Raw genomic sequence first — 25,263 nt, 5'->3', positions numbered from 1 at the left:
TACAAGAAAAGGAAAAGACCACACTGAGGAAAACACTCTTTCGGACAGTTGATAGAAAAATAAATAAATCTACCAATTGTATTACAAAAGCTTATAAATCATTTCTCTAATACAGAGTGGAAAAGATTCTAATTTTCTTTATATTTCAAGTATAAATAATATAAATTCAAGGGGCATTTCAGTGTAAAACTGAAAGTGAATCCGAGTTGTTTACATGATTTACATATCAGCTGGCAAACGTTTTTGAATACAAAATTTATATCAACGATCACGTCAGTATTCAGTATAATTAATTAAAAAAACAAAAAAAAAATTGAAAATATTATACAAAAATAAGTCTATACATCGTATGGAAAAAATCGCGTGATTTTCGCGTCTTTGCAGTTACTGTCTTCAGGAGTTTTAGAAATATTCAGCAACCCGATTTACCTAGCACAATGAAGAATTGATAGTGCTCTTGTTACAATATACAAATATATTAAAGTGACATAATTTTACACCTCATTTTTTCTTTTTTGAAACCGCTCAAAAATTGGGCTTTTGCTTACTTCAAATTCTAGAAACGAAATACCTCTCCTACTAATTAAGTTCATCAAAATCGTTGATGTTGATGCGTGAAATTAATTGACTTTTTAAATAATTTATATTACTTATATGTTTTAAATCACGAAAATAGATGAAAACCTAATATGATTTTTGCCTGAGAGTCAAAATATGCAAGTAACAAGATTCTCTACTTTTTGACTTGTTTGATTACTTGCAAATCCGTACTTGTTTATCAAACATAAAGTTTTAAATTGGGATAACAAAAACATCATTCTTTGGTGAGATCGTGAACTTAAATATAGCATAATGTGAAAAAGAGTGCCACTCTAATAATGCTAATATGTCGAATACTTGTACAATTCGATTTGGCAATATCATTTTGGCTCATCAATGATGTACAATATGAAAACCTTCCCCCGTTTAATAACACAGTTTAAAATGAATTCCAAACCTGTTAGTATTGAGTATCAGTTCATTAGAAGCTGCATAGAATATCAACCATTCTTATTCCAACAGGAATGTTATAGATGTTCAAAGATCATCAATATTGAGTATCAGTTCATTAAAAGCTGCATAGAATATCACCCATTCTTATTCCAACCGGAATGTTATAGATGTTCAAAGATCATCGTCTCCAATCATATGGAATGCATTATTTTCAGTTGAGCCGTCTCCTTTGTTCAAAACATTTGTTGATCTCTTTATCCCATCGGATTTCTTCACAGTTACTGCTGATAATCTCTCAGTTATTTTTCGCATAATTGGTTCAGCTTTTGTTGGCATAGATTGATGCTCGCTTTCCTGGAAAATAAAAAATGAATTATAAATAAATCAAAAATTAGTTACAATGACTTTGTCATTAATAGTTTACAAACCTGGTCTGTTTTATTAATACTGTCCGTAGAAGGAGATGTCGCTATGACTTGACTGTTACCATCTCTTCTCATATACGTCCAAGTTTTTGATGATTTTTCCTATTAAAATGACAAATTTTCAATGGTGAAATGGGATGTGAAACATTACTGAGGAAATACGGGTAACAACTTTTATAAGTATTATTTCAACCTGGTTTTTATTTCCGCCAATACTTTTTATCAGCAACTCGTCGATCATAGCTTGTAAACAAACAGACATGAGGATAGCTTGTTCCGATGAAATTGTAATCCATTGCAACTGGTTTTTAGACATCAGATATTCAAAGGATAACTCAAGGCTATATTCTTCATCTTCATGTTTTTCTGCAGTCTATATTAACAAAGTTGCAATTGTTTTCGGTTATTTATATTTAAAGAAAGTATTCATCTAGTGGAGATATCATGTCGCTGGAGCCAGCTAAAGCGATGTCACTCACATTGTGCAGTGTAGTGATGCGCCAACAACGCATTCTAGTAACTTCGAATGTAGCTTCACATTCCTCTTCACCTTCTTGATAAATTCGTAAATTAAGTTCGTTTTTACCAATGGATACCAAAACCCTTGTTCGTGGTTCAGGATAGTCACTGAGACACGCAGCAAACTGAACATATCCGTAGTATTTAAAAGATCTGGCCAGTTTCATGTACTGTAAAATATGTTTACAAATGTTGCACAAAATTTTTCAGTTTATTATTTATGAGGATATTTATTCTTGATAAGTATGTAATCTTCTAACAAAATCCTATTCATCTTTCGATAAACTTTTGAAAATAGAAAATGAACAAGTCTCTATACCCTACAGTCAAACCAAATATCGAGGGATATGTACACGAGTTAAAGTTATTATCATGTCGGACCAACAACAATTTATTATATTCAGATGATAAATTACCTCCTTTTTATTGCTTCTAGCTCGTATGCTAGCAAGGCGATCTCTTGATTCATTGGGAACAGAAATCCATCCTCTGTCTATTTCTGATGCTGTTTGAACATAGAGCAGATTTAGAGCAACTTTATCCTGCATCAATTCTTCGTCATAGGCAGGGTTCCAGTAGCTTTTAGCCAGCACTATCTTGACGCTAATAAGAGGTATACTCTTGTGAGTGACGAGAGGAGACTCAAAGTTTTGCAACTTTCGTAGCACTAAAATCAAATCAATTGACAATTCGTGACAAAGGACCTCTTGGATTTACTGTTACAACTCACCATTTATGTTACTATCGTCTTCTTCTTGATGCATAAGAAACAATGCAAAGTAGCAAGCATACTTTTCATGCAATTCAATTAAACGGCAGAATTTCTGTAAATTTAGTTTATTAGAGTTTGGAACAAGATCAGTCTTATGCCCTGTAATTTTTTTAAAGAGTTCATACAAACCATTAAAATTTGTTCCGAGTTTTCTCCGGGTGAGGCAGATATTGTAATTTTCTGCCCATTAATCAGAAAAATATCTAAATTTTCTACTCCAGAATGTTCTCCTGCCGTTTCTTGTTGAGCATGTAATAGAAATCCATTAAGCAATTCAGAACTGTTTATAGCAGAATTTTGCCCAATTGTTTGAATATATTTTTCCAAAAGAGCACGTCTTTCCTCCTGCTGATTTACTGTCAATGGGAATAACTTTTTTGGCGGAAATTCAGGAAGCACAACGTCAAGCTCTTTTCCTAGTTGCACATGTAGGTTCAACAGTTGCTTATACCTTACAGTGCAGTGAAATAATCCATTGATATGTATGTTATATCCCTATTATAGTAAACCATCGACAGATTAGTGCATATCAATTGAAAAATACGAATAGGTATAATTAAGTTATGGCTAATGTATTACCAGATACGCATTCCCACTCTCGTCAATGAATTCCTGGGTATCCGGTATTGAGAAATGCATGCTTGATGATTATATGATCTTTTATTATACTATAGAACATGTGTCTAATATTCCTTTACGTACTGACATTTCGAGAAACTGAAATGAGCACATAATATTGTATCAACACAATGCAATAATAGAAATAATCGCATAGATACAGATTGGGCGATAAGAGATTCATGTGGAAAAATGGTTTAAAAGGGAATATTGTTGGGCTTGGAAATAATAATAGTTAAAAAAGTTAATCTCGAATGTTGCAAAGAAAATTGGGCTAATCATGATAAGATCAATGTCAATCGTAAGCTACATGTGTCAGGTTACAGTTCGATGAAATGAATTTTCAAGTGACGGGAATCATTGGGGAATCCATCATATGTCACAATAAGAGCGAAATATTTAATGTTTCATACGGACTGACATAAGGTGTTTTAAATAGCGTATATAACATTTTAAACCATCTGTTCGAAATAGAACGTAGTATGTTTAGACATTATTCCTTACCTGCCATAATATTACCTTCAGGTTCCGTGTGTCGAGTATTTTTCACAAATTTTTTTACACCTGGATTAGGTGAAAAGTTGATTCAACAGCTGATTAGATGACAGCCCATAATGCTGTGCATTCATGCAATTGCACGCATGCATGTACACATGAATCCTAACACGAATACATGCATGACTATAGGTATGCCTATAGAACAAATCGAATTTCAGTATGTAGTTTGGGAAAACTGCAGATTACTTCCGCTAGAGTGCGATGATGCTGCCATACAATGGTCCAAGCTCCGCTCCTCTATTTCAATTCACATTGCCAATGCCCAAACAGCTGTCATTTAGGACATATTCAATTTGACGCTAAGGGTGTGCGAAAAGTCGCGAGTGATTTTGTTGATTCGTATAACCATAAAGTTATCCTGCTGATAATTAATTGATTTATCGGTATTGCAAAGAAATACGGATTTAATTTCGGTTCGTCGTTCATGATTTAACAAACTTATTAGCCATTCAAAAACGTTATTCAATATTTGAAGAGAAAATTGATAAATAAATAACAGACAAGCACAATGTCAGCAGCCGAATTGTCTCCTCAAGTAAAAAAATTTTCGCGTAAGTATACAATTTATCCCCGTTGTTGAACCCCCATTGAAAACTTACCTTTGTGTTTCATGTAAATTTTCACAGCAGACGATCATGAATTTGTTGTTCCAAAAAAGGCTATTAAAATACCTGACGACATGATAAGTTGGCAAAAATCTGAGGCCTATTTCGTGAGTAATTAAGATAAAAATTTCAAAAATCATTAAACACTTTAACATTGTTTTTAAATTCTTAAATTTTTCTCCGTAGGAATACCTTGGTTTCTTGTTAGCCCTCAACGAGTCTGTTCAAGGAAAGGCATCGGACATAGAATGTTCGCAATCACAAATCGTTGTCAAAACCGTTGACATGTTGAAGAAATTTGACGAATGGATCGATGCTATCCCACCCATAGATCAGCCCCAGCGTTTTGGCAATAAATCTTTTCGTTTGTGGCACACCAAGCTATTAGAAGTAAGATGGACACCTTGGCATAAGTCATTAATTTTATTTCCATTATAATTAGGTGAGGTTTAATATGAAACTGTTCAATATTCTAATTCTAATAAAAAATCAAATTATTTGACAGGAAGGCCTTGAGGAATTGCGCAATGTTATACCAGTGGAGCTCCATCGAGCTGCACCGGAAGTAGTCCAGTACTTATATGAGAGTTTTGGAAATGCCACGCGCATAGATTATGGCACTGGTCACGAAATGGCATTTATTATGTTCTTGTGCTGCATGTTCAAAATCACAGCATATGAGCCTGAAGATAAAACTGCTGTTGTGGTAAAGGTTTTTAATAGGTGAGCATGGAAAGAATAACCTTTCGCAAAATTAAAGAAATAGCATCATATAAATTCTTTTCATCAGGTATCTTCAGCTAGTTCGTAAGTTGCAACTAACATATCGCATGGAGCCTGCGGGAAGCCATGGTGTGTGGAGCCTTGACGACTATCAATTCGTACCTTTTATCTGGGGGAGCTCACAATTAGTTGGTAATTGTAAATTTCTACTAGCATATATTCATGTTAACTTTGGTTTCAAAAGGATGATGCTACAAACTTTTGGTCACAAACAACTTGAGGAAATTTCATCGAATGAAAATCTAGTCAATTGTTCGAAAGAAAAGTTCAATTTATTTGTGTCGTTTTAATTTGTTACCTTTGGAGACGAAATAACATTTTCTCTTGTTTTGCTATGCAGAGGACCATATATTTTGTATTGTATACTGCAAAACGTTAGATTATCTAATCACAAGCGTTGTATATATTACTGTATTACAGGTCACCCACGCATAGAGCCTCACCATTTTTTGGACAAAGATATTTTAGACCGTTTTAGTAAACAATTCATGTTTCTCAGCTGCATTGAATTCATATCGCAGGTAAACGAATGAGTAACATTTATCAACATTCAAGTTTTAATTGAGATTCAACTTTGTTTCCTGTACTGTGTTTTACTTTATACATGATATGTAAAATTCATTCAAACGCAGGTTAAAACAGGACCATTTGCTGAGCATTCTAATCAACTATGGAACGTTAGTGCTGTTTCTTCCTGGTCGAAAGTAAACAGTGGGCTAATAAAAATGTATAAAGCCGAGGTAAGCCTTTGTAATATCTGTAGAATATTAATTATTATTTACCACAAATTTATTGTGAAATTCACAGTTTTGAAATACTCTCAATTTACAGATCTTGGCCAAGTTTCCAGTAGTTCAACACGTATTGTTTGGATCTCTATTGCCCATAACTCCAGCGTCTCCTTATGTCACCTGTAAACCTCTAAGCCGACCACCTCCACCTCCACCAACGCGCACTTCATCGTCACATTAAATGGCCAGGGCAAAATGTAATTTTGAACTCTATTTTTCCTGCTGTATAATAAAAGATATTATCTGTGTTACATATGTACAATATACCTATATTGCTGAAATTTATTTTTAACTCAATTCTTATATACAAGGAGAAAAATATGTTGCGGATATGATAGTTTTGAATCTTAGGTATCGATCTGTACTAGGTTAAAATTCATTGAATGTCTAAATAATTTCACAAGCTTGACAAACTCACGGTAAATTTTGATCAGCTTCTGCCGTTTGCGGCTTGAATCTTTACTTCCGCTATTACGGTTGCCATGGAAACCACCGCACGTCGGAAGACTGTTTACAGTTCCTTGAAGGATTGTTGGCAAGTTTGATAGTTTAAGTTACAAAGAGATCATTGTCGAAAAGTAACAATTAAAAATGTTCAAGTTCCTTCTTTTCATTATATTCTTTGAACAAGTTTATATGGGATACTGTAAATACGCAGAGATCGATGAGAATGGCTACATTCTTTACTGTCCTTGCATGGGTGAGAAATTTTTTAATTTTCAAATTACAATATTTGAGTCAGATAGTTTTCATTTAACTTTACTACCTTTCAATCTCTTTCACTACTTCTCAGATCCACATTTTGAATATTTTTGGGAAAATTGGAAAGTGAATAGACTTTTTTCAACCCCTAATTTTAAGGTTAAGTTCATTTGATTTCAAGGCGATAGAATCTCAATTGACCTTATGATAAGCCGCTAAATATTTTTATATAATTTTTCATGAAGCCTTCGGCTACTTGATGACAAAAAGTACTAATCCTGTTTTTTCGTGCTCCTCACATAGGATCAGTAAATACTATGAAATAAATCATCATAGATTTACGAGACCAACTTGATTAAATAAAAATCACATACATTGGAAATTTTAGTTTTCTCACTATCAGACACATAACTTGATTAAGCAACAAATTCTTTATACTCTCATCTCCAAATAATTATGAATTAGAAGAAATCATGATTATTGGATTTCGATTGTTTACATTAAGAAAACGAATTTCCTGACTCCAACCCTACATAAACTGACTATTTCGTCAATGCTTATTACTTCATTAACATGGTTTTGTCACATGCAATATTTCCAGGTAGATTTGGTAACCAAGCAGATAACTTTTTGGGTGCATTGGGTTTTTCCATTGCCTTAAATCGCACATTAGTTGTGCCACCATGGGTTGAATATCGCACAGGGGAGACGAAATCGGTGAGTGTTATACATGCAGGTTTAAAAACATGGCAGTATAAAAAAATCTCGATTTTATTTGTAATTTATTTACCTTCCTTGTTTTTTTAGGTACAAGTACCATTTGACACCTATTTTAATGTATCTCAACTGGAAAGTTGCCACAGGGTGATTGTAATGGAAGAATTCATGAAGACAATTGCACCTACTGTGTGGCCAGAGTCAAAAAGGATTTGTATGTATTCCAGATATTATTGTCGCAGTTTAATTTTTGCAGTAAAAGTTTACTTGAAAGAATCACATTCAATCTCTGGAGTATCTGGAATCATATTGTCATAGAATTTCTTATTGATGTATACTCTGATAGTCTGGTTCTTGTTCAAGCTTTTTGTTACTCTGTACGAGGAAGTACAGGGTCATGCAACGCGAAGGACGGCAACCCCTTTGGACCATTTTGGGACACATTTGACGTAGAGTTTGTTGGGTCAGAGTTTTATGGGCCACTGCATTATGACGTTCATCACAGTGACATGGTATATCAGTGGTCACGTAAATATCCCTCAAGTTATTGGCCAGTTTTAGCATTCACTGGAGCTCCTGCTAGCTTTCCTGTTCAAATGGAGAACAAAAAGCTGCAAAAGTGCGTCGGCTGGAATGATAAAATTGCAGATCAAGCTAAGTCATTTGTGAAGAACCACCTGCCAAGAGGAGCTTACGTTGGAATTCACTTACGGAATGGAGTTGATTGGGTAAATTCAATTCCGTTTTTTTTTGTGTTTTTTTTTACACCAAAGAACAAAGTTGATTCTCTACTTATGTGTATGTGAAATAACAAATGAATTGTGCTTTTACTGACAGGTGAGGGCCTGTGAATTCATTTCCAGTTCACCGAACTTGTTTGCTGCACCACAGTGTTTAGGGTATAGAAATGAACGAGGCAAAGCTACGTCTGCTATGTGTCTACCACCCTTTGAATTAATAATCAGACAATTAAAACGCATTATTCGTGCAAACAACGATGTTAAATCCATCTTTGTGGCATCAGATAGCAACCATTTGATACCGGAGCTCAGCAAAGCCCTAAAACGAATGGAAGTGAGTTTTAGTTTCTTTCTTCTATATTGTAATAAAAATAAGTAGTAATTTGATATTGATTGTTTTTATAACAAAAATTTTTGATTGCCCAATCACATTTGTATCTTTATAACTGCTAACTATTATTTTTCTGTTACAGATTACTGTACATAAACAAGAAGAACCTGCGTCTCCTCATTTGGACCTAGCAATTTTAGGTAGATCTAATTACTTCATCGGTAACTGTATTTCATCATTTTCTGCGTTTGTGGCCAGGGAGAGGGAAGTGCGTGGGTATCCTACTATTTTTTGGGGTTTCCCACCAGAAAGAACTGTTTCGTACGTTTCGCATGAGGAATTGTAAATATTAGTGATAAGTTATTTTTATTATAGCCCTACATAATAAATCCAACACAGACTGTCGGATCTCTGTCTGATCCGACACAGATCTGCTACAGTTTGTAGCGGATTGTAGCGGATCTGTTTCGGATCCGACGGAGATCCGACAGTCTGTGTCGGATTTTTTATGTAGGGAGTATATACTTGAAAGTAATACTTGGAACAAGATAAGGCACATTGTACTTTCAAACTGTTTAACTGATCAAATTTCAGTTAAACCTCTTTTATGACAACGCTGATTTAGTATTATTTAGATTTATTTAAACTTGAACAATATATAAATTTATAAAATACGTTTCTTTGTAAAAAAAAAAAAATGATGATCATGTCGTATATGATAGTTTTAATTGCCAATATTAGCGCTTCAACATTCAGTGGCTAGCTCTATCATATCGCAGAAAGATTGTTGTAGTGCTTCTGCAAATTTTTTAGTGCACGTTTCTTTACACGCATTGAAAGAAGAGCAAGCCACTCGTATATCTTGAGGTCGCGGGTTGTAGCAGCATCCGTATCCGTCTGGTGTTACAGGTCCGTAACACATGAACGAAGCGGTCTTATACGGAACCTGGTAACGCCATTAATTGTATCAAAATTTTAACTCTCTGCTGTATGAATATTCCGTTAATCGAGAAGTGGTGAACAGAGAATGATTAGAAATGTACACTCACCTGGCTAGATGTTAGAGTGAAATGTGTGCTCCTCTTGTATCCAACGTCTGTAAAAATTTGTGGAAGGGTTGAGCCTTCTTTCGTTGCTATGGTTTTTAATCCAAATAAGTGCCGATCTACACCTTGACCCGTAGCAGCCTATGGAAGCCAAGTAAATGATTGTGTTAGTGTTTGTATGAACTACAGATCAACACCTAACTGCTGCTTAGTGAAAACTGACCTCCCCAGCTAATTTTTTGTGCGCATTTATAGCTTTCATCATTGCTTCTTTCTTTTGCAATTTTGAAGTATTACCGCTAATCACTGCTTGTGCAAATTGAACAGATTCTACAGAAGTGGATCTGATGCATTCGGTTCTTGAGTTACGGAATCTACGCAGTCCTGCAGATTCATAGTGGGCTGGAGGTTTTCCATGAATTCTATAATACGCGAGTTGCATCGCCATTTGTATAAAACTGTCCGGGCTCATTTTGTTCTTCTTGATCATCTCGGTTCCAAAATTTTCGAAAGTAAAACACTCCATGTCAATGTCTTTTGAAATCCTGTTGATCGAAGACAGAATCTTCAGTTTTTCAGGAGCCACCGTTTACTTGAATAATTATTGTACAAGATATTTCAAATTCAGCTATGTAAAATAATTTTTTGCTATGAACTTATACAATGTAAAAAAAATTAGTTTGGATTCATATTTTTCGTGGGTCTAGAAAGCTAGAAATGATCGTTAAAAAAAGAAACGAAATTTGGTTGAATTTGATTTTTTTTATGATTAATAATACTGACGTAATGTAAGGTAAGCATTCAGTCGTCGTCGTCGTCGTAGTCGTCGACGGCCCATATCAGACCTCAACTTTTGAACTATAAATTTATTCTCAAATCCAAAAATAATATTTCATGTTGGGATTAATAATATTACACGTACTCTTCAACTGTAGATGTGGCTGCAGAAATTGATTTTTCTATTCCTTCAGGAAGATAAAATTTCATAAGCTGGGCCTTAGGAAATTCCTTGGGTTGGTCACATTTATTGTCCTTTTTGTTCGCTCTAAAACGAGGGAACAGTTAGTTACAGAAATTATTGAAGGAAAAGACGACAAATAAAAGTAGAAACAAAAAACAAATTTTTGCATAAGCAGCAAACGATGAATACACAAATAAAAATTCTTACATATATTTTAATACGTGGTCGTGTAGAACTGCAATTGGAACACCCTCGCACGGACTATGTTCGTAAGTCATGCCGACGAATCCATCATATGATACTATGAACTGTTAAATAGGTCGAAAAAATAAATATCTGAATGCTAAAAATTACCTTACTCAACAAACCTGAACAGCTTTGTCATGCCAACGATTCCCAGCATTAGTCTCGCAGGTGACCCCCGTCAGGCTCTGCACTGCTCTAAAAGACTCATAATTCTTTTCTCTCGAGATATCTTTTCCCATTGCTTTGTCCAAGCAAAGTACAAACATTGCGTTTTCTATATCTTCTAATATTTTTCGGTTACTCCCACAAGCTGTAATGAGAATAGACATTCATTCTCTTATCCGCTGCAAAACCGTGAGGACTTTAGCCAACTTTTAATTCGTATCGATTCTTGCATTTGCTTTCCTACTCTTGATAATGTAAACAAGAATTAACCCTCAAGTTTTTTGTAATCCTTCGCCCATGTATCCCTGTCGTTTCCTGTCAAGATTCCTATTGGTGTACCAGCAACAGCCGATCGCCCAGCTATATCCTTCAGCGATGCGGCAAGCTGACCTTCGGATAGAGGGGTTCGATTCTTGCCAGATTCGTCAAAAATATTTAGTTTAAAAATCTGTAATCAAAACACGAATTATTTTAGTGTATTGTATGACAAGAATGTAGAAGTAAAATGATCATTCAATTAATAGTAACTGTTGATGTAAACTAACATGATTGTTGTGTATCACAATAATATGATCTGAAGTATCCGTATGCAACTGACAGTCCAGAGGAATGTCAGGGCGTCGGTAAGTCCCAAGTATCATAGCATATGGTTGCATGTCGAGCGGATCCTTTCCTGCCATTTCTTGTTTCATTTTGCCACTGTAGAAAGGTAACATATGTATATAAGAATATGTATATATTTAGATCATCTGCAGTATAATATAATACAAATACCTTTTTATCATAGAATCATATTCACAAACAGCGGCAATCAATTTTCCTCCAAAGATAAATACCTCGTCTGGGCAGGAAAATTTTTGCAAAGGACCAACAGTCCCTGGGCTAGAATGAACGATTAAAGGGATTCTGTATCCCAGGTATGCAGCATGCAGAAACCATTCGTTCATCTGCAAAGGAAACGTAAGTAAATAAGAAAAAAATATTTAATGCATCAAGATATAACATGTAATATTTTGGGTAAGAAATTAAATAAATATTATTGATAAAAAAATGTTGAATGTAACTATGACCCACAATATACCCTTTACCCAGTTCTCTGTGCTTTCGTAACGCTCCAGTAACTTGCGATGTAACTCAGCGCCAACACCTTTCTCAAATTCTTTTACAATTTTTTCAGTTTCGCAGTACTCCTTGTCGCATAATAATGGCTCGAGAGATCTGAAAAGGACAAAAACCTTGAATAAAACTAGACATTTGTGGAAGAAATAGATTTGATTTCAAGTACTAACTTTAAATAACGTTTGATAGTGTTTTTTAGTTCAGGAACAGGTTGCTTGGGTGGTATTTCCTTGTTTAATTTAATCGAGGTGATATTAGCGGCGTGTACTGATACTGGTATAAATTTTATCCTAGCACCGATCTGTAATTTGTAATAAATAATCATCAGAGTCTCTTACAATGTTATAAAAGGTTGGAAGGAAGGCAAAGGTAAGACAAAAAAACATGAAGTGAAGATGTTGATTTTCGTTAAAACAGTGGTAATTGTTATCTTAATTCCATAGCAGTTGCGAAAAATACAACGAATAGCAGTACTTGCCAAAAATCTGTTTAGTGAGGGAAGTGTCATTAGAGATCTCTGCATGATTGGTTGATTTTTATTTACGTTATCACGGTTTTTTCCCCCAGACAAGAGGCTGTAATTACAAAATAATTATTCCAATGGTAAGTGAGAATATCCGACAGATAAAAGTGACAAAGAATTTTATGACAATGAATTGGCTATCAGGTGGCAGACGATACGTGTACCTGTATTCTACAAAACCGTAATACGAAAGCATGAAGCGCTTTTCCAGAGGTTTTTCTACTAATGATACTCTCTGTGGGAAACGCTAGTCCCTGCTAATTTTGGTCGGTTCAAAGATCATCGGAGATAGTGAACGTAACACAAGTACAGTTCGATGCAGCTGATGCAGCTATAATTGCTTAATGAACGGTATGTCATGTAATGCATTTGGTGAACGTATTTGTGTAGTTAAGAAAATAGGCAGCGTACATTAAGTCCATGATCACGCGATAATTATAGCAGAATAGTCGTGAAGTAAAATGTGCGGCTTTGTATATTACACGCGTGAAATTTGATTCATTTTTCAAGATTTTGCACGGTTTGAAATGACTAATTACGTTTCATGTATCCAAATGTTCTAACCTCGATTTCCCGCCCTTAGTTCCGCCTCTCGTCGTAATTGCTACGGATCGCGCTACCGTTCGACACTGTTTGAATTTAAGAAAATTTTTACCATTGTTGACCAGGCATTAAATTTTTCGTAAGTATCATTCCCTGACAATGATAAAAATTCTGTTGAGACGAGTGGTGTTTTAATTTCTCTGAGTATTGCAACTTTACTTACTATTAATGAGCTGAAAAGACGTTGATTAGAATCTTGGAAAGAAAAACGCGTTGACAAAAAGGCGACCGATAATGAACGAGATAACGCCTTAGTAATGGCAAACTGTGTAACCCATCAGTAACCCAATTTGTTTGTCGTTAGGCGTAGAAGAATTACAAATTGAGATTCAATGTTATTGTATTAATTTGCGAAAATAAGTCTTAGTGTCCTGAACAAGATAAACAGTTAGGTGTGTCACGGTTGGAAAATACTTGATCGATTACTAAATAAAATGGAAAACTTTCTTGGGTACTATATTGATTGGACAATGTCTGAATGACAAAATCCGGTTGAACAATAAAAGTTGGGTGAATTTTTTGGACAGACCTTTGGGAATTAATGCTATTTAGTAGCCAAGCGCAGCCAACGTTGTGGTCAAACGTGCCTTCGCGTTAACAATATTTTGAATTAATGGAGCTTCATAAAATAACGATGGTCACATAGCAGTGAAGAAGTCGCTATTATTCATCAAAATGAAGTATCTCGATATCAGAAATAACATTTATCTCAGGTGTAGTCATTTAGTTATCGTGACTTTGATCTTTGTGGAACATAACGACGAAGGATGTAGAGTTTACATTACGCATATGCGTATTTCAATAATTCGAAGTGTGGCCGTACATTCGTGTAGCTGTTAACATTAATTTGCTGAGTGCTTTTTTTCTTTTTGTAATTTTTTTACAGTGCTTACAATCCATTGTTTTATAGTTGAGCAAAAACAAATGTATTTCACTCACAGGCTTTTGCACAATTGATATAACATTCAACGTATGAATTCCCCGTACACTAGTTTCTTACTTTGTAATTTAGGCTGCCATGTATTGTTATATGTGCACATATCTGAGCTGAGTTGTAATCATCTGTAACGCTCTGCACGCACTCCGAAGTTCAGCTATGATTTAATAAAGTTCGTTATTAGGTTTTCCAATCACGCTAATAAGCAAAAACGACTTTGATCTACGTATTTGTAACATGCAACTTGTACTGGTTCCGTCTCAGTTTTACACGTTTAGTTGTTATGTGACAGGCATTTGATAAGAGAAGACAATCAACTTGCAAACTCACTAAAAATCATTCATTTCGATAAAAGTTTTTAATTATGATGAACTCTCGGTCCAAATGCTGTGATCATTATTGAGATATCTGCTTGAACTTAATTACTAAACCTCTCTGAAATCGTATAATTTATTATTAATCAACCGCCGTGAATGATGAAAGCGCCTCCATCGCGTAATAAAAAGTTTTTCTGGGTCGTAAAAATAATCTTTCAATTTCTCAAAATCTTTGGGCTTGCCCCATTCTCAGTTCAGATGAAAACTCCGATTGAAAAACTTGGCTATCCCACTTGCCCATGGGCATTCGTGTTTTCGAAAACAGGCATGATTTATAATCTTTTAATCACAATTTCGTTTCCGATTATGGCTGCATTCGATGTGCCTGATTTAGTTTCCGTGAATTATGAACACAAGTCTTGGATAAATCAGACCACTGATGTAGTGCAGGGCCTATTGACGAGTTGTTCAGCTTGGGTTATCGTCGCTGTTTGGCTCTTCCAGCAAAAAAATGCCTCAAGGATAATGAACAGACTTTTAGAAGTTGACGTTCGGCTTTCCGGTCTGAGTAAGCTGCGGCCAAATAATAAAAAGATGCTCGTATGCTTAGCTGTACATCTGATGATCACTCCCTTCCTTTGGATTACTATTTGGGTCATAGAACACAGAAAAACTCCGTTATTACCCAACGATTTGGTGAATTTGTGTTTCTTTTACACACCGAGTTTTGTTATTCACTGGTTTATCCTGGAATATTCTGTGGCCATGGGAATGGTGGCCAACGAACTTGGAAGAGTCAACGAGTGTTTGTCAAATTTAAGAGAGTTTTCGAATTATCTGTCCTCTTCGCCACTGCTTTTCAATAGTCATTTAGAGGCATCAAGTTTGTCAAATTACGCGCAGCTAGTTGCGCTTCGATCATTCCATGGCATTCGTACAATGCTTTTCGAAATATCCAAAGACGTTGCAGACTTCTTTTCGTTCCCCATGTTACTCTGCATTGCTCATTCTTTTGTTACGATGGTTCATCAAGTTTATTACCTCTCTATTCCTGCCATTATTCCAAATCAACCCTTTTCGCTGTCTGAGACCATTTTCTGTACAATTTGGCTTTTCATAATTGTTTCTCCGATCATATCACTTTTCGTCAACGTTACAGAAACTGTCAAAAAGGTAGCGACTGGTTTGTCTTTAATAATTGTCATTGAATAGTCGACGAACTGATCTGAAAAAACTTTTATATACGATATGCTGCAGGCCAAGCTAACCGGACAGATAGTTCACACGCTTTTAGTCACAGCGATGAGATCAGAAATAAAATCACAGGTAACATACTGTTGATTCGTTAGTTGTTAACAATATGCAATCGTTGATAATAATCTTTAATACGAACTTCGCTTTTAGTTAGAACAGTTCTCACTTCAGCTACTGCATGAGGAATTCAATTTTACGGCTTATGGGTTTTTCACACTAGACTTCACTCTTTTACACACGGTAAATATATAAGTTTAAATATTTTCAAGTTTTATTTAGTACATAATAAAAGCTGCGATACGTAATATGTCGTACGAATAATATTTTCATTATAGATGATGGGAACTACGGCAAGCTACCTTTTTATTCTGATCCAATTCCGATAGCTGTCGTTCTACTCGCAAGAAGATCAACTACCGATCGATCCCAATTATTTCGATATCGACAGGCACGTGCAGGCGATTCAATCAATTCTAAGTCTTATGGCTAGAAATGAGCACAATCTCAGAGATTGCCAAGAAGCTAATTATAAGAACTCGGTAATTTGGATAGTGAACATACACGAATTCGAACAGAAAGCCTTTATGCTAATTAACATCCAGCATACACAAGTTCACAGTGATTTCTCATTTGCTTTAATCAATCTTATCTACACATGCGAACATTATGGATTTTATGATCGCACTAAAGATGAAATATTCATGTCAGGTTAATTTTTGGTACCTCAGCGTCTAACATATCGTATGTAAAGTTGCAAGAAAATGAATAAATATGTACCAGTTTTACACCATTTTTCAGTGATGTCGATGTTTTCTTCTTAAAGTAGCTGAGATGAATGAGAAGATTAAAATTGTCGTTTTCTTTACAAGTATCATCGCAAGTGTAAATGCTTGAATCATCTGTCGGCTCGCTTTATGAGTTTGATGTCCGTGTAGAATGAAGTCTCATTACTAAAACTACATCAACAGTTATGAAAGATGGACGATAGACACAACAACCAACGAGAACTCTACGTTTCATCGATTATTTAAAGTACATTATACGCGGCTATCGCAAATTCTCATCGCGACTCTGTCATCCATTTGTTAAGTGATTCATTTTTCTCGGCACTCTTCCGAATCACTCATCGAATTGATGAGACCTTCTCGTAATTACTGAGTTTCTTGAATGTTCCCGGAAAGAATCAAAATGTTTGAAAATACTAATTTACCTTATCGCTGAACTTATAAATGGGTATTTACTGCATGTTAATTCAGGCTTCAGTTCGATTCGTGATGAATTACTGCAGCTGTTGCGTCGCAAACCGTCGCTAGGTTAAAAGGATAATTTAGAACCACAAATCTGGTGTTTTACAACTTTCGCTAGGTCCTTCAGTTTCCCATCCTTTATGCTATTCTCAACCTTCCAAGTACCTAGCTGCATTTTTTCCCACCGCGTCTGCATCCTGCAAAGTTACGGGCCTTGTTTTGGTTTTTCTCTATATATCTTTTCCCGCAGTCTTGTCTCTCTCAAGTTCTTCTTCAATTTCAAAATGCAATTGTCCACGCACCCTTCAGTAGAGCAGACGTGTGCACTCTACCTGGTGTAACAATCAAACGGTTGAAACTTTATACATCAAATCTACCCATCACCCTTTATACTTGTTAAACATATTCGTTATTCCTTTTAATCGTAATTAATATTATTCAAACCCAATCACCCGTAACCCTTTAATTAGCGTTATAGGAGTTGACGTGACATCCGTTATACTAACTCACCATAAGGTACGCCTGAATAGTAGTTCGATGTACATACAAGCCATCAGTTGATTGACTATTTATGATGCGAGGTACGTAATTAGTATGATAAGTAAGGGAATATTCGAAGCTTTCCAATCATATTGAGGCAAGTAAACAAAACGTGGATAAACTTCCGTTTAGAACATATCTCCGATCAATGCGAAATTTGGTATACTTATGTATTTTGATGCGCTGATCAAGAATATCATACTCAAAATACCCGCAAATTAGATTTTCAAGATCAAATCAACTTTTGTGTGTGTGTGTGTGTGTGTGTGTGTGTGGGTTTGTTTAGGTTTGGGTTTGGGTTTTTCCTTATATTTATTGCAATAAATGTGAAAAACATTTAAAAAATCGATTTTTTGTCGATTTGACCTTGAAAATCGAATTTGCGGGTGTTTTGAGTATGATATTCTTGATCAGCGCATCAAAATACATAAGTATACCAAATTTCAGATCGATCGGAGGTATGTTCTAAACGGAAGTACACCACAAAACGTTCAGTGCGCGAAAAAACTCCGATGAGCATTGACGATTTGTTTGCGATACGCGATAATTCATTGCTGCCGTATTTATATTCGTGTGATATTAATACGCTATCATAGCGCACTCGCCATAGTGAAATACAAAGTTTGTGAAAATGGCCGCCAAGTATTCGGTCAAGTTTTTTTGGATCATCAAAGTGATGGTTTACGTTTTCAAAATTCTCGGACTTGCAACATTCTCTGTTGAAAACTTCGACAACTCCATTTGCACCTGGGCTGTGGATTCATCTAATTTAGGATTGGCCTATAATATTCTACTCTCGATTGCACTTTCAATTCTGACCGCAGTTTCATTTTGGAAGTCGGTTTCTATGAATTACGACAACAAATCTTCACTGACTGCAATACACGACGCGGTACTGGGACTTTCGGTATCCTGTACAGCTTGGGTTGTCATTGTTTCCTGGGCTTTTAAGCAGAGTAAAGCTGTAGACATTGCTAACAAAATGTTATTGCTCAACTTTTACGTGACATCGAAGAAGGAACGATCAAAGAAAAGGACGTTCGTAACGGTTTGTCTATACGTGACGATCAACGCTTGTTTCTGGATTTATGAATACATCCAGGAAATTTTCCGACCCACAGTTCCTACCCTCGTTTTTATTTATTTCACCGTACCATATTTCATTGTTTCTTCGTTTATGGTAGAATATTGTATGGTCGTCAGATTGATAATCAAGGAGTTTGAAAAAGTGAACGAGATTCTATCGGGTTACGACGATTTTCGGACCAACTTGTATCCCCGCACACAGTTTCTCAATTACAATAACTTAGAAGCATTCTTTTCACCAAATAACAGTCAGCTGATTATGCTCCAATCGGTACACAAAATTCGTACGATGCTTTTTGAAATTTCCAGTGACATTTCGGACTTTTTTTCATTCCCGATTTTATTATGCATCGGCACTTCTTTTTACGCAATTCTGACCCACGTTTATTATCTCATTACTCCATTCGTTGCACCGAACGCGGTATTTTCGTTGCCCCTATTTCTTTCAACGGTATTATTGATTATCGTAATTGCGTACCCCATCGTGCTACTTGTTTACAACACTGAACAAGCCATGTATAAGGTGAGAAGGTCTCACTTCATTTTACCATCCAACAATCGACAAAGTCTTCTGACACGAATTGTGTTACATTCTAGGCGAAACTTTCCAGTCGAGTAGTGCACGAGTTGTTGTCCAAAACGACAAAACCGGAAATCAAATCGGAGGTAACGTGCCAGTAAACCAAATCGAATTGAGTACGGCAAAAACGGAATCTAAACGCTAATCAAAACAAATTGAAACCAATTCAAAAGAATTCGTACATACAAGTCTTTCCAATTCGCTTTAATTCGAGTTAATTCTATTTTTGGACGTACTCAATTACATTCAATTCGTTTTGGTTCACAAGGTTCTACTTATCTTTTTGACTATGCGAATTATATTTTTTCACTACTTATTGTCAGCTTCTGGGAGTTGCAAGCTTTAATTAATCGTGTGGTTGGGTTACAGCTCGAACAGTTCTCTCTTCACTTGCTGCATGAAGAATTGTACTTCACGGCTTGTGGATTTTTTAAATTGGATTTCGCACTTTTGCATACGGTGGGTATTCATATTAACGTTTCAGAGCAGATATAATCCGTAACCTTCGGTGTTACTTCTTTCATTGCAGATGCTGGCATCTATGGGAACCTATCTTGTGATTTTTATTCAATTTCAGTAGATGTTTTACTATTAATTGTAACATAATGTGCTTAAGTACCGATAGATACTGCTAATATGTAAATATGGTCATACACGAGAGAAAGATAAACGATTATTACTGATATTTAGTGTTTCAATTCCATGCACGTTAATTCTCAAGTTTTTTATTTTTATTTTTTATTTTATTTTTATACAGCGTCCTTAAACAATGATAGCTTATTTACTAGATGTGTATCGATGGCCGGACAAAAATTACAATTAGTACCACATTTTAGTCAGTTCACTAAACTACTTGAGAAACTGCAATGATTTTAAAAGAAACCAAACATTCTCCGATGCGAAATACTTTTTTTCGAGGAGCTATGCTTTGATTGATGCTTTGAAAAATCAAGTAGCTTATGAAATGCTAGTCTCAATGCAATGCGAAGCGCACAGTGTGCCAGTATTTTAAATATACGAAGCAGTCATTGGCTTTTAAAAGATTATAAAATAAAACAAGAATGCATAATACAATAACTAAGGCAGTTAATTCGAAATGTTAAATTTACATAGGGTGTAAAACAATTTTTTGGAAGCTGCAAGTTTTGAAACTTTCGTCATGACGTCTATCGATGCGGCATTCCACAGTGTATCGATCGAGAAGTGAAGTTGAAATTTTAGATTTGCTACAGAATTTTTTATACGAACGCATTGATCGAAGATTAGAGATCGATTGAAAAGAATTAATTATTTTACCACCTCTTAACATATGATTTAATTTGCTATTGCCGGATAGCCATTATTTCTCATGTCTGGAGAGATACAGAAAAATATAGTACAAAATAATGGACGACGAATATTTTTAGCCTTCATCGATAATAAAGTTTTCATTTCAGCAAGAGATATGTAATTGCGAAGAATAATCAAAATTGAAAAAAGTGATAGCAGAGATTATTTTATTTTAATATCAATGTATGAAGAAAGAGGTTGAATTCAGGCGTGTCGAAAGAAAGCACATCTATCGAATTGCAAAGTGACGAATACGCTGCATTGTCAAATAGTCCTGGTTAATAAATATGTGTGATCATTTTCAAAATTCCGAAATATCTTTGACTGCGATGCAAAGTTTATTTTGGAGAAGGCCTTAAAATGTTTGCGGTATACTCCGTCGTATAAATGATATTCGCGAAGATAAGAATATGACGGTACCTGAAATTAAAGTGAAAGTTAGTTTGTGAATTATTAATATCCCTAAATAAAATCGGAACATAGGACACGTTCATACATTAATTTTGAACGCAGCTGTGCCGCCATCAATGCCGTGGGTACACGAAGAAGGGTGTTTTACGTTATCTGGGTTGCCTCGACGTTCGTCTATTATTCGTCGTATAATAGACGGCAGTATTTGTGGGAAAATTTTTCTATTCGAAGCATACACAACTCATCGGTATAATAAGAACGTTCGGTCCAATAAGGTATCTCAAAGGGCGCGTTACAAAAGTTTCGTAAGGATTGATTATTGCCGTAGATAAATTAATTAAATATTCGCGTGAAATCGACGTATCGCTGCGATTACTGATCTTTTCCTTATTTGCGCAACATTTACAGCGGTGATGATGCCAACTGCGAAAATGACCGCCAAGCGTCCGGAAAAATATCTCCAGTTAACGAAAATCATCCTTCATGGTTTCAAGGTTTTCGGTCTCGCCCCATTTTCCGTTCAAGCTAAAAACTTGTTTGCAAACTTTGGCAAGCCTGTGTGCATCTGGGCCTTCAGTTTCTCCAAAATCGGACTGGTTTATAATCTCCTACTGGCAATTTTGATTCCAATTGCATATGTGCTGTTAGTTCCAAAGTTTGCGGCTACAGATTATGAACACAAAACTAAACAGAGTTCATTCTGTGACGTCGCGTGGAGCATCGTCGCGATTTCAACAGTTTGGGTTGTTATTGTTTCCTGGACTTTTAAGCAGAGCAATGCTGTAATTATTATGAACAGACTTATCGATGTTGACTTCAGACTTTCTCTAACGAAAGGACCAAATATCAGAGGTAGATTGACGCTGTCTGTTGTACACGGGGTGATGAACGTTTCTTTGTGCATTGCTTTCAGTGTGGTGGAATATAGATACGACCTAGTGTATTTCGTAGTCACAATCCTACCATGTATATTTATTTCTTGCTTTATTACCGAATATTTCTTGATTGTCGGACTTCTAGAGGCGGAATTTTACCGAGTTAACAATATGCTATTAAATTGCAAGGATTTTCACTACCTTTCATCCGCCATACCTTTTCTCAGCAGCGGATCAGAGATATCGGATTTGTCAAATCACAATCAGTTGTCAGCTCTTCGATCACTTCGCAGGATTCGTACGATGCTTTTTGAAATTACTAACGACGTTGCGAATTTCTTTTCGTTTCCAATCTTAATGTGCGTCTGTTATTGCTTCGTCACTCTCGTTTACTGCGCTTATTGGATAATTATTGGCCCTTTTGGCTCAAATGAAGCGTTTTCGCTGGATTTTGCTCTTCGGGAGCTTTTTATACTCATCATTTTATATCCCGTCACTCTTCTTGTGAACAACGTTACAAAAACTATAGAAGAGGTATTTGATTTTCTTTTAATATTACTAACAACAACGGTTGCAAATTAACTTTCGTTCTGCCAAAATCTACGCAATACTGCAGGCAAGGCGAACTGGTCTGGTAGTTCACAAGCTGGTGGCCACAACAACGATACCGGAAATGAAAAAGGAGGTAAGGCGTATTATTTCTTTCCGCAATTACAAACGTATTACTGCTGTTTTTTTATTTCTTAATTATTACAGGAAATCATATGATAAAAAATTTAATCCGACATTTTCTTTTCAGCTCACCGAATTCTCTCTCCGGATACTACACGAAGAATTCAATTTCACAGCGTACGGTTTCTTTCAGTTGGACTTTACGCTCTTACATTCGGTGAGTGTAATATTTTAAAACAATTGAGGGGGTTAGTCCAAAAAGGGTACGACTGACAAAATTGAGAAATTCGAACTAAGCATGGACTGTACGCTTCAAACTGACCCTTTCAGGGAAACAATCGTTTACGTCGGTTGAAGTTCGATTGCGGCGTCTAAGTGCGCATCATTGCATCTATTAACTAAAAGGTTCAAGCCGCTTGCTACAAAACTGTACAAGTGTACTTGAAGCGTCTTTCCTCGTCCCCGGTCGAACTTGCGGTACTACGTTCTCAATGAGTATTGAGACTGAAATCACAAAGAATATTCACGCAAAAAGGGTGTAAGTGCAAGATATTGTGAGTATAGTTCAATCATTCGAATCAGTAGAATTTTGGCTGTAAAATAGTATACTATTCTTATAGACATGCCGATACATAAGAGCACTCCGAACTTTGCGGGGAATTTTGAAAGGTTTAATAATTTTGAACATCGATATTTCAAAATTAGCTAACATGCACATACACCCATATTGCACTAACCCTCTCATTATATTATTATTCGAATTCTGTGCTCTTATTTTTCATTGATCTTTCTTAATTGCAGATGTTAGCGACTTCAGTAACCTACCTTGTTATTCTAGTCCAGTTCTCTGAAGAACTACATCACTCTTCTAGCCGTGTAAGGGCCACTTAGATTTCGATTATAAATCCGTTTAATCTACCGACGCTTCACACCAACTAATTATGATTTGCCTACATACTTAAGTGGTGAGACGAACTTCTCCGGTGTAGGTACCGTTCGGTTCAGACCCCGAGTCGCGACTGACTTCGCTCGCTTCCTTGCTGGGCGCGCGTACTCGCCTCCGCGCATGCGCAGTACAGACGATCGAAATAAGCTGCTCTCCGGCGCGAGTACGGTACCAAGAAAACCAGAGACCGGAGTTTTTTTTTTTTTTTTGTTTCTAATTCTCACTCATGTGATTCAATGAAAGGAAGAATTACACTGATCGCGAGTTAGATAATTTAACGTTGAAGCGTACACGGCAAATGAATGACGTGTTCGAATCAAGGGAAAAGGCTATATGGCAAATAAATAATGAATTTTATTTCAGAACGTAAATTAAAAATTGCTGATCGATGTCCGGTTAGCGACAATGATAATAATAACACTGCACTTCTAGGTCATTCAACGTAAAAACAAATATCCGTAAACTAGGATATTCAAAATAATTGTATAAGTATAGTTCTCATGATATTGTACAACTTTTCTGTCAAATAAATCGTAACACTGCTATCACATGTTGTAAGGATTATTCAGTTCAGTATTATACTGCTGATATAACTCCATAATGAATGTTTAATCAAACGGAGTGTAAACAACTCCCGTCCAGAATATCGAAATACTAATTCGGGATTAGGGAAGAGAGACGGAGAGCCGAATCTCTCGGTCCTCGATAACTCTAAACTTGCTAGAATTACCTCGATCATGATGATTATGCCTTGAATTTTTTGGGATTTTTTTTTAGTATATCTGTACTGCTTATGATTGTCGAAAACCATCATGTCTTATGTCCTAATTTTAAAATCTGAATAAATTCTCAAAAATCTTGTGTCAGATATGAAATATTTTAACGCAGGTGGGGCCGGCGATCGGTTTTCCTCTTTTTTTTGCCTTTTAAAGAAAAAGAATTGATAAAAATTATAACAAAGAGTCGGTTTATTATGTGCAATCAAAGTAGTTGGGACAATCGTATAAAATTTTTTGAACAACATTGAGGGTCCAATTTTGGTTAGTCGATGTGAAATGCCCGATATGCTATCCAACAATTGTCTGTCTGCCTCATCTGATAACAATGCTTTATCAAATAAAAGGTATCGTCAAACTCGAATATTGCTGTGAAATTTACATCATGCGATTGTGGATTGTTTCTAGATGTGAGATACGCTATTCGAAAAAATATGTAGCCGTTCATTTCGCTCCGTGAAAGTCACCAGCATGAGAAGTTCAAAACTTGACATCGACGTATTTTTTAGACATATATCCGAGGTCCCGCGTTGTACACAATTACGTTTGCTGTATTGATGTGAATTTCACAGTGATATTACATTTTGACGGTACCTTTCATGTGATAAGCCATTATTATCAAACTGTTTAGGCAGACAATTGTTGGACAGTATATCGGGCATTCGACGTCAACGCAACCAACGGTGGATCCTCGCCAATTTTCATTCTCTTAAAAAATGTTATACGTTTGTCGGAACTACAAAACAGTATCTTGAAAAAAAGCGATCACCGGCACACTCTGGGTCTAAGCTTGAAAGTTTTTATATCTGACGCAGGATTTTTAAAAAATCAATCGGATTTCAAAATCATGCCATGAAACATTTTGGTTTTCGAAAATCATAAGTGGTACGGGTATACTTAAACGAAAGAAACTGGAATTAATAAATAAATTTTTTTCAACATAACCATTAATTCCGAAGGTCCGACGTTGGCCGAATTTGCGCGGAATGCCACTTATACATATATGTATATGTACGGTGGTAAAAACATTATACCGCTATCTCGCAATCAGTGGCAATGACGACTAACAAAAGAAA

General features: G+C 35.8%; 5 protein-coding genes across 11 annotated transcripts; 3 read left to right on the top strand and 2 right to left on the bottom strand.

Moving 5' to 3' along the window:
- Window positions 1-21: 21 nt before the first annotated feature.
- Window positions 22-4,008, bottom strand: LOC124298868 (sorting nexin-17). 2 transcript variants are annotated; one of them, XM_046751427.1, is made up of 9 exons: window positions 3,832-4,008; window positions 3,289-3,426; window positions 2,839-3,204; window positions 2,668-2,761; window positions 2,354-2,604; window positions 1,898-2,107; window positions 1,612-1,791; window positions 1,422-1,520; window positions 22-1,347 (listed from the first exon to the last, which is right to left on the bottom strand). In XM_046751427.1, the coding sequence occupies exons 2-9, from the start codon at window positions 3,346-3,348 to the stop codon at window positions 1,165-1,167; spliced, it is 1,443 nt and encodes a 480-aa protein (XP_046607383.1). In that variant the 5' UTR covers window positions 3,349-3,426; window positions 3,832-4,008; the 3' UTR covers window positions 22-1,164. The 2 variants fall into 2 exon arrangements, with proteins under 2 accessions (XP_046607383.1, XP_046607384.1); XM_046751428.1 differs by having other exon boundaries at window positions 3,847-4,008.
- A 141-nt stretch (window positions 4,009-4,149) lies between these two features.
- LOC124298859 (serine/threonine-protein phosphatase 2A activator-like) lies at window positions 4,150-6,345 on the top strand. 2 transcript variants are annotated; one of them, XM_046751412.1, is made up of 8 exons: window positions 4,150-4,436; window positions 4,515-4,597; window positions 4,677-4,880; window positions 4,996-5,213; window positions 5,281-5,405; window positions 5,694-5,794; window positions 5,906-6,013; window positions 6,105-6,345. In XM_046751412.1, the coding sequence occupies exons 1-8, from the start codon at window positions 4,394-4,396 to the stop codon at window positions 6,243-6,245; spliced, it is 1,023 nt and encodes a 340-aa protein (XP_046607368.1). In that variant the 5' UTR covers window positions 4,150-4,393; the 3' UTR covers window positions 6,246-6,345. The 2 variants fall into 2 exon arrangements, with proteins under 2 accessions (XP_046607368.1, XP_046607367.1); XM_046751411.1 differs by having other exon boundaries at window positions 4,512-4,597.
- A 122-nt stretch (window positions 6,346-6,467) lies between these two features.
- On the top strand, window positions 6,468-9,026 carry LOC124298856 (GDP-fucose protein O-fucosyltransferase 1). Its single transcript, XM_046751407.1, has 6 exons — window positions 6,468-6,764; window positions 7,368-7,483; window positions 7,574-7,697; window positions 7,847-8,211; window positions 8,321-8,557; window positions 8,697-9,026. Exons 1-6 carry the CDS (start codon window positions 6,656-6,658, stop codon window positions 8,898-8,900), a joined length of 1,155 nt encoding a protein of 384 aa, XP_046607363.1. The 5' UTR covers window positions 6,468-6,655; the 3' UTR covers window positions 8,901-9,026.
- A 148-nt stretch (window positions 9,027-9,174) lies between these two features.
- Window positions 9,175-14,866, bottom strand: LOC124298849 (carnitine O-acetyltransferase-like). 5 transcript variants are annotated; one of them, XM_046751390.1, is made up of 13 exons: window positions 14,769-14,866; window positions 12,570-12,666; window positions 12,262-12,392; window positions 12,061-12,190; window positions 11,747-11,919; window positions 11,518-11,671; window positions 11,243-11,420; window positions 10,930-11,117; window positions 10,769-10,869; window positions 10,523-10,645; window positions 9,824-10,145; window positions 9,604-9,741; window positions 9,175-9,500 (listed from the first exon to the last, which is right to left on the bottom strand). In XM_046751390.1, exons 1-13 carry the CDS (start codon window positions 14,798-14,800, stop codon window positions 9,300-9,302), a joined length of 1,968 nt encoding a protein of 655 aa, XP_046607346.1. In that variant the 5' UTR covers window positions 14,801-14,866; the 3' UTR covers window positions 9,175-9,299. The 5 variants fall into 5 exon arrangements, with proteins under 5 accessions (XP_046607346.1, XP_046607345.1, XP_046607347.1 ...); XM_046751389.1 differs by lacking the exon at window positions 14,769-14,866 and adding an exon at window positions 12,779-13,172; XM_046751391.1 differs by lacking the exon at window positions 14,769-14,866 and adding an exon at window positions 13,026-13,172.
- Window positions 14,588-16,440, top strand: LOC124298866 (putative gustatory receptor 28b). Its single transcript, XM_046751420.1, has 5 exons — window positions 14,588-14,649; window positions 15,631-15,644; window positions 15,729-15,797; window positions 15,876-15,965; window positions 16,061-16,440. Exons 1-5 carry the CDS (start codon window positions 14,628-14,630, stop codon window positions 16,109-16,111), a joined length of 246 nt encoding a protein of 81 aa, XP_046607376.1. The 5' UTR covers window positions 14,588-14,627; the 3' UTR covers window positions 16,112-16,440.
- Window positions 16,441-25,263: the final 8,823 nt, after the last annotated feature.

This window comes from Neodiprion virginianus, chromosome 2 (genome assembly GCF_021901495.1).
Source record: "Neodiprion virginianus isolate iyNeoVirg1 chromosome 2, iyNeoVirg1.1, whole genome shotgun sequence".
Taxonomy (NCBI): domain Eukaryota; kingdom Metazoa; phylum Arthropoda; class Insecta; order Hymenoptera; family Diprionidae; genus Neodiprion; species Neodiprion virginianus.
Note: the sequence above shows the minus strand (reverse complement) of the source record. Positions and strands in the feature narration are given on the sequence as shown.

What these genes read in the sequence shown, in the direction of transcription:
- LOC124298868 (XM_046751427.1), bottom strand. Translation starts at nt 3,348, where the DNA reads ATGCATTTCTCAATACCGGATACCCAGGAATTCATTGACGAGAGTGGG. An exon ending in ACTCGGAACAAATTTTAATG is followed by an intron (nt 2,762 to 2,838) that starts GTTTGTATGAAC and finishes CTAAATTTACAG; the next exon opens with AAATTCTGCCGTTTAATTGA. An exon ending in AGACGATAGTAACATAAATG is followed by an intron (nt 2,605 to 2,667) that starts GTGAGTTGTAAC and finishes ATTTGATTTTAG; the next exon opens with TGCTACGAAAGTTGCAAAAC.
- LOC124298859 (XM_046751411.1), top strand. Translation starts at nt 4,394, where the DNA reads ATGTCAGCAGCCGAATTGTCTCCTCAAGTAAAAAAATTTTCGC. An exon ending in GGCACACCAAGCTATTAGAA is followed by an intron (nt 4,881 to 4,995) that starts GTAAGATGGACA and finishes ATTATTTGACAG; the next exon opens with GAAGGCCTTGAGGAATTGCG. An exon ending in GGGGAGCTCACAATTAGTTG is followed by an intron (nt 5,406 to 5,693) that starts GTAATTGTAAAT and finishes ACTGTATTACAG; the next exon opens with GTCACCCACGCATAGAGCCT.
- LOC124298856 (XM_046751407.1), top strand. Translation starts at nt 6,656, where the DNA reads ATGTTCAAGTTCCTTCTTTTCATTATATTCTTTGAACAAGTTTATATG. An exon ending in GCCAGAGTCAAAAAGGATTT is followed by an intron (nt 7,698 to 7,846) that starts GTATGTATTCCA and finishes TTCTTGTTCAAG; the next exon opens with CTTTTTGTTACTCTGTACGA. An exon ending in AAGCCCTAAAACGAATGGAA is followed by an intron (nt 8,558 to 8,696) that starts GTGAGTTTTAGT and finishes TTTCTGTTACAG; the next exon opens with ATTACTGTACATAAACAAGA.
- LOC124298866 (XM_046751420.1), top strand. Translation starts at nt 14,628, where the DNA reads ATGATGAAAGCGCCTCCATCGC. An exon ending in GATCAGAAATAAAATCACAG is followed by an intron (nt 15,798 to 15,875) that starts GTAACATACTGT and finishes CTTCGCTTTTAG; the next exon opens with TTAGAACAGTTCTCACTTCA. An exon ending in ACTTCACTCTTTTACACACG is followed by an intron (nt 15,966 to 16,060) that starts GTAAATATATAA and finishes TTTTCATTATAG; the next exon opens with ATGATGGGAACTACGGCAAG.
- LOC124298849 (XM_046751390.1), bottom strand. Translation starts at nt 14,800, where the DNA reads ATGCCTGTTTTCGAAAACACGAATGCCCATGG. An exon ending in GCCACATCTACAGTTGAAGA is followed by an intron (nt 10,146 to 10,522) that starts GTACGTGTAATA and finishes TTCGATCAACAG; the next exon opens with GATTTCAAAAGACATTGACA. An exon ending in ACAAAAAATTAGCTGGGGAG is followed by an intron (nt 9,742 to 9,823) that starts GTCAGTTTTCAC and finishes TGGCTTCCATAG; the next exon opens with GCTGCTACGGGTCAAGGTGT.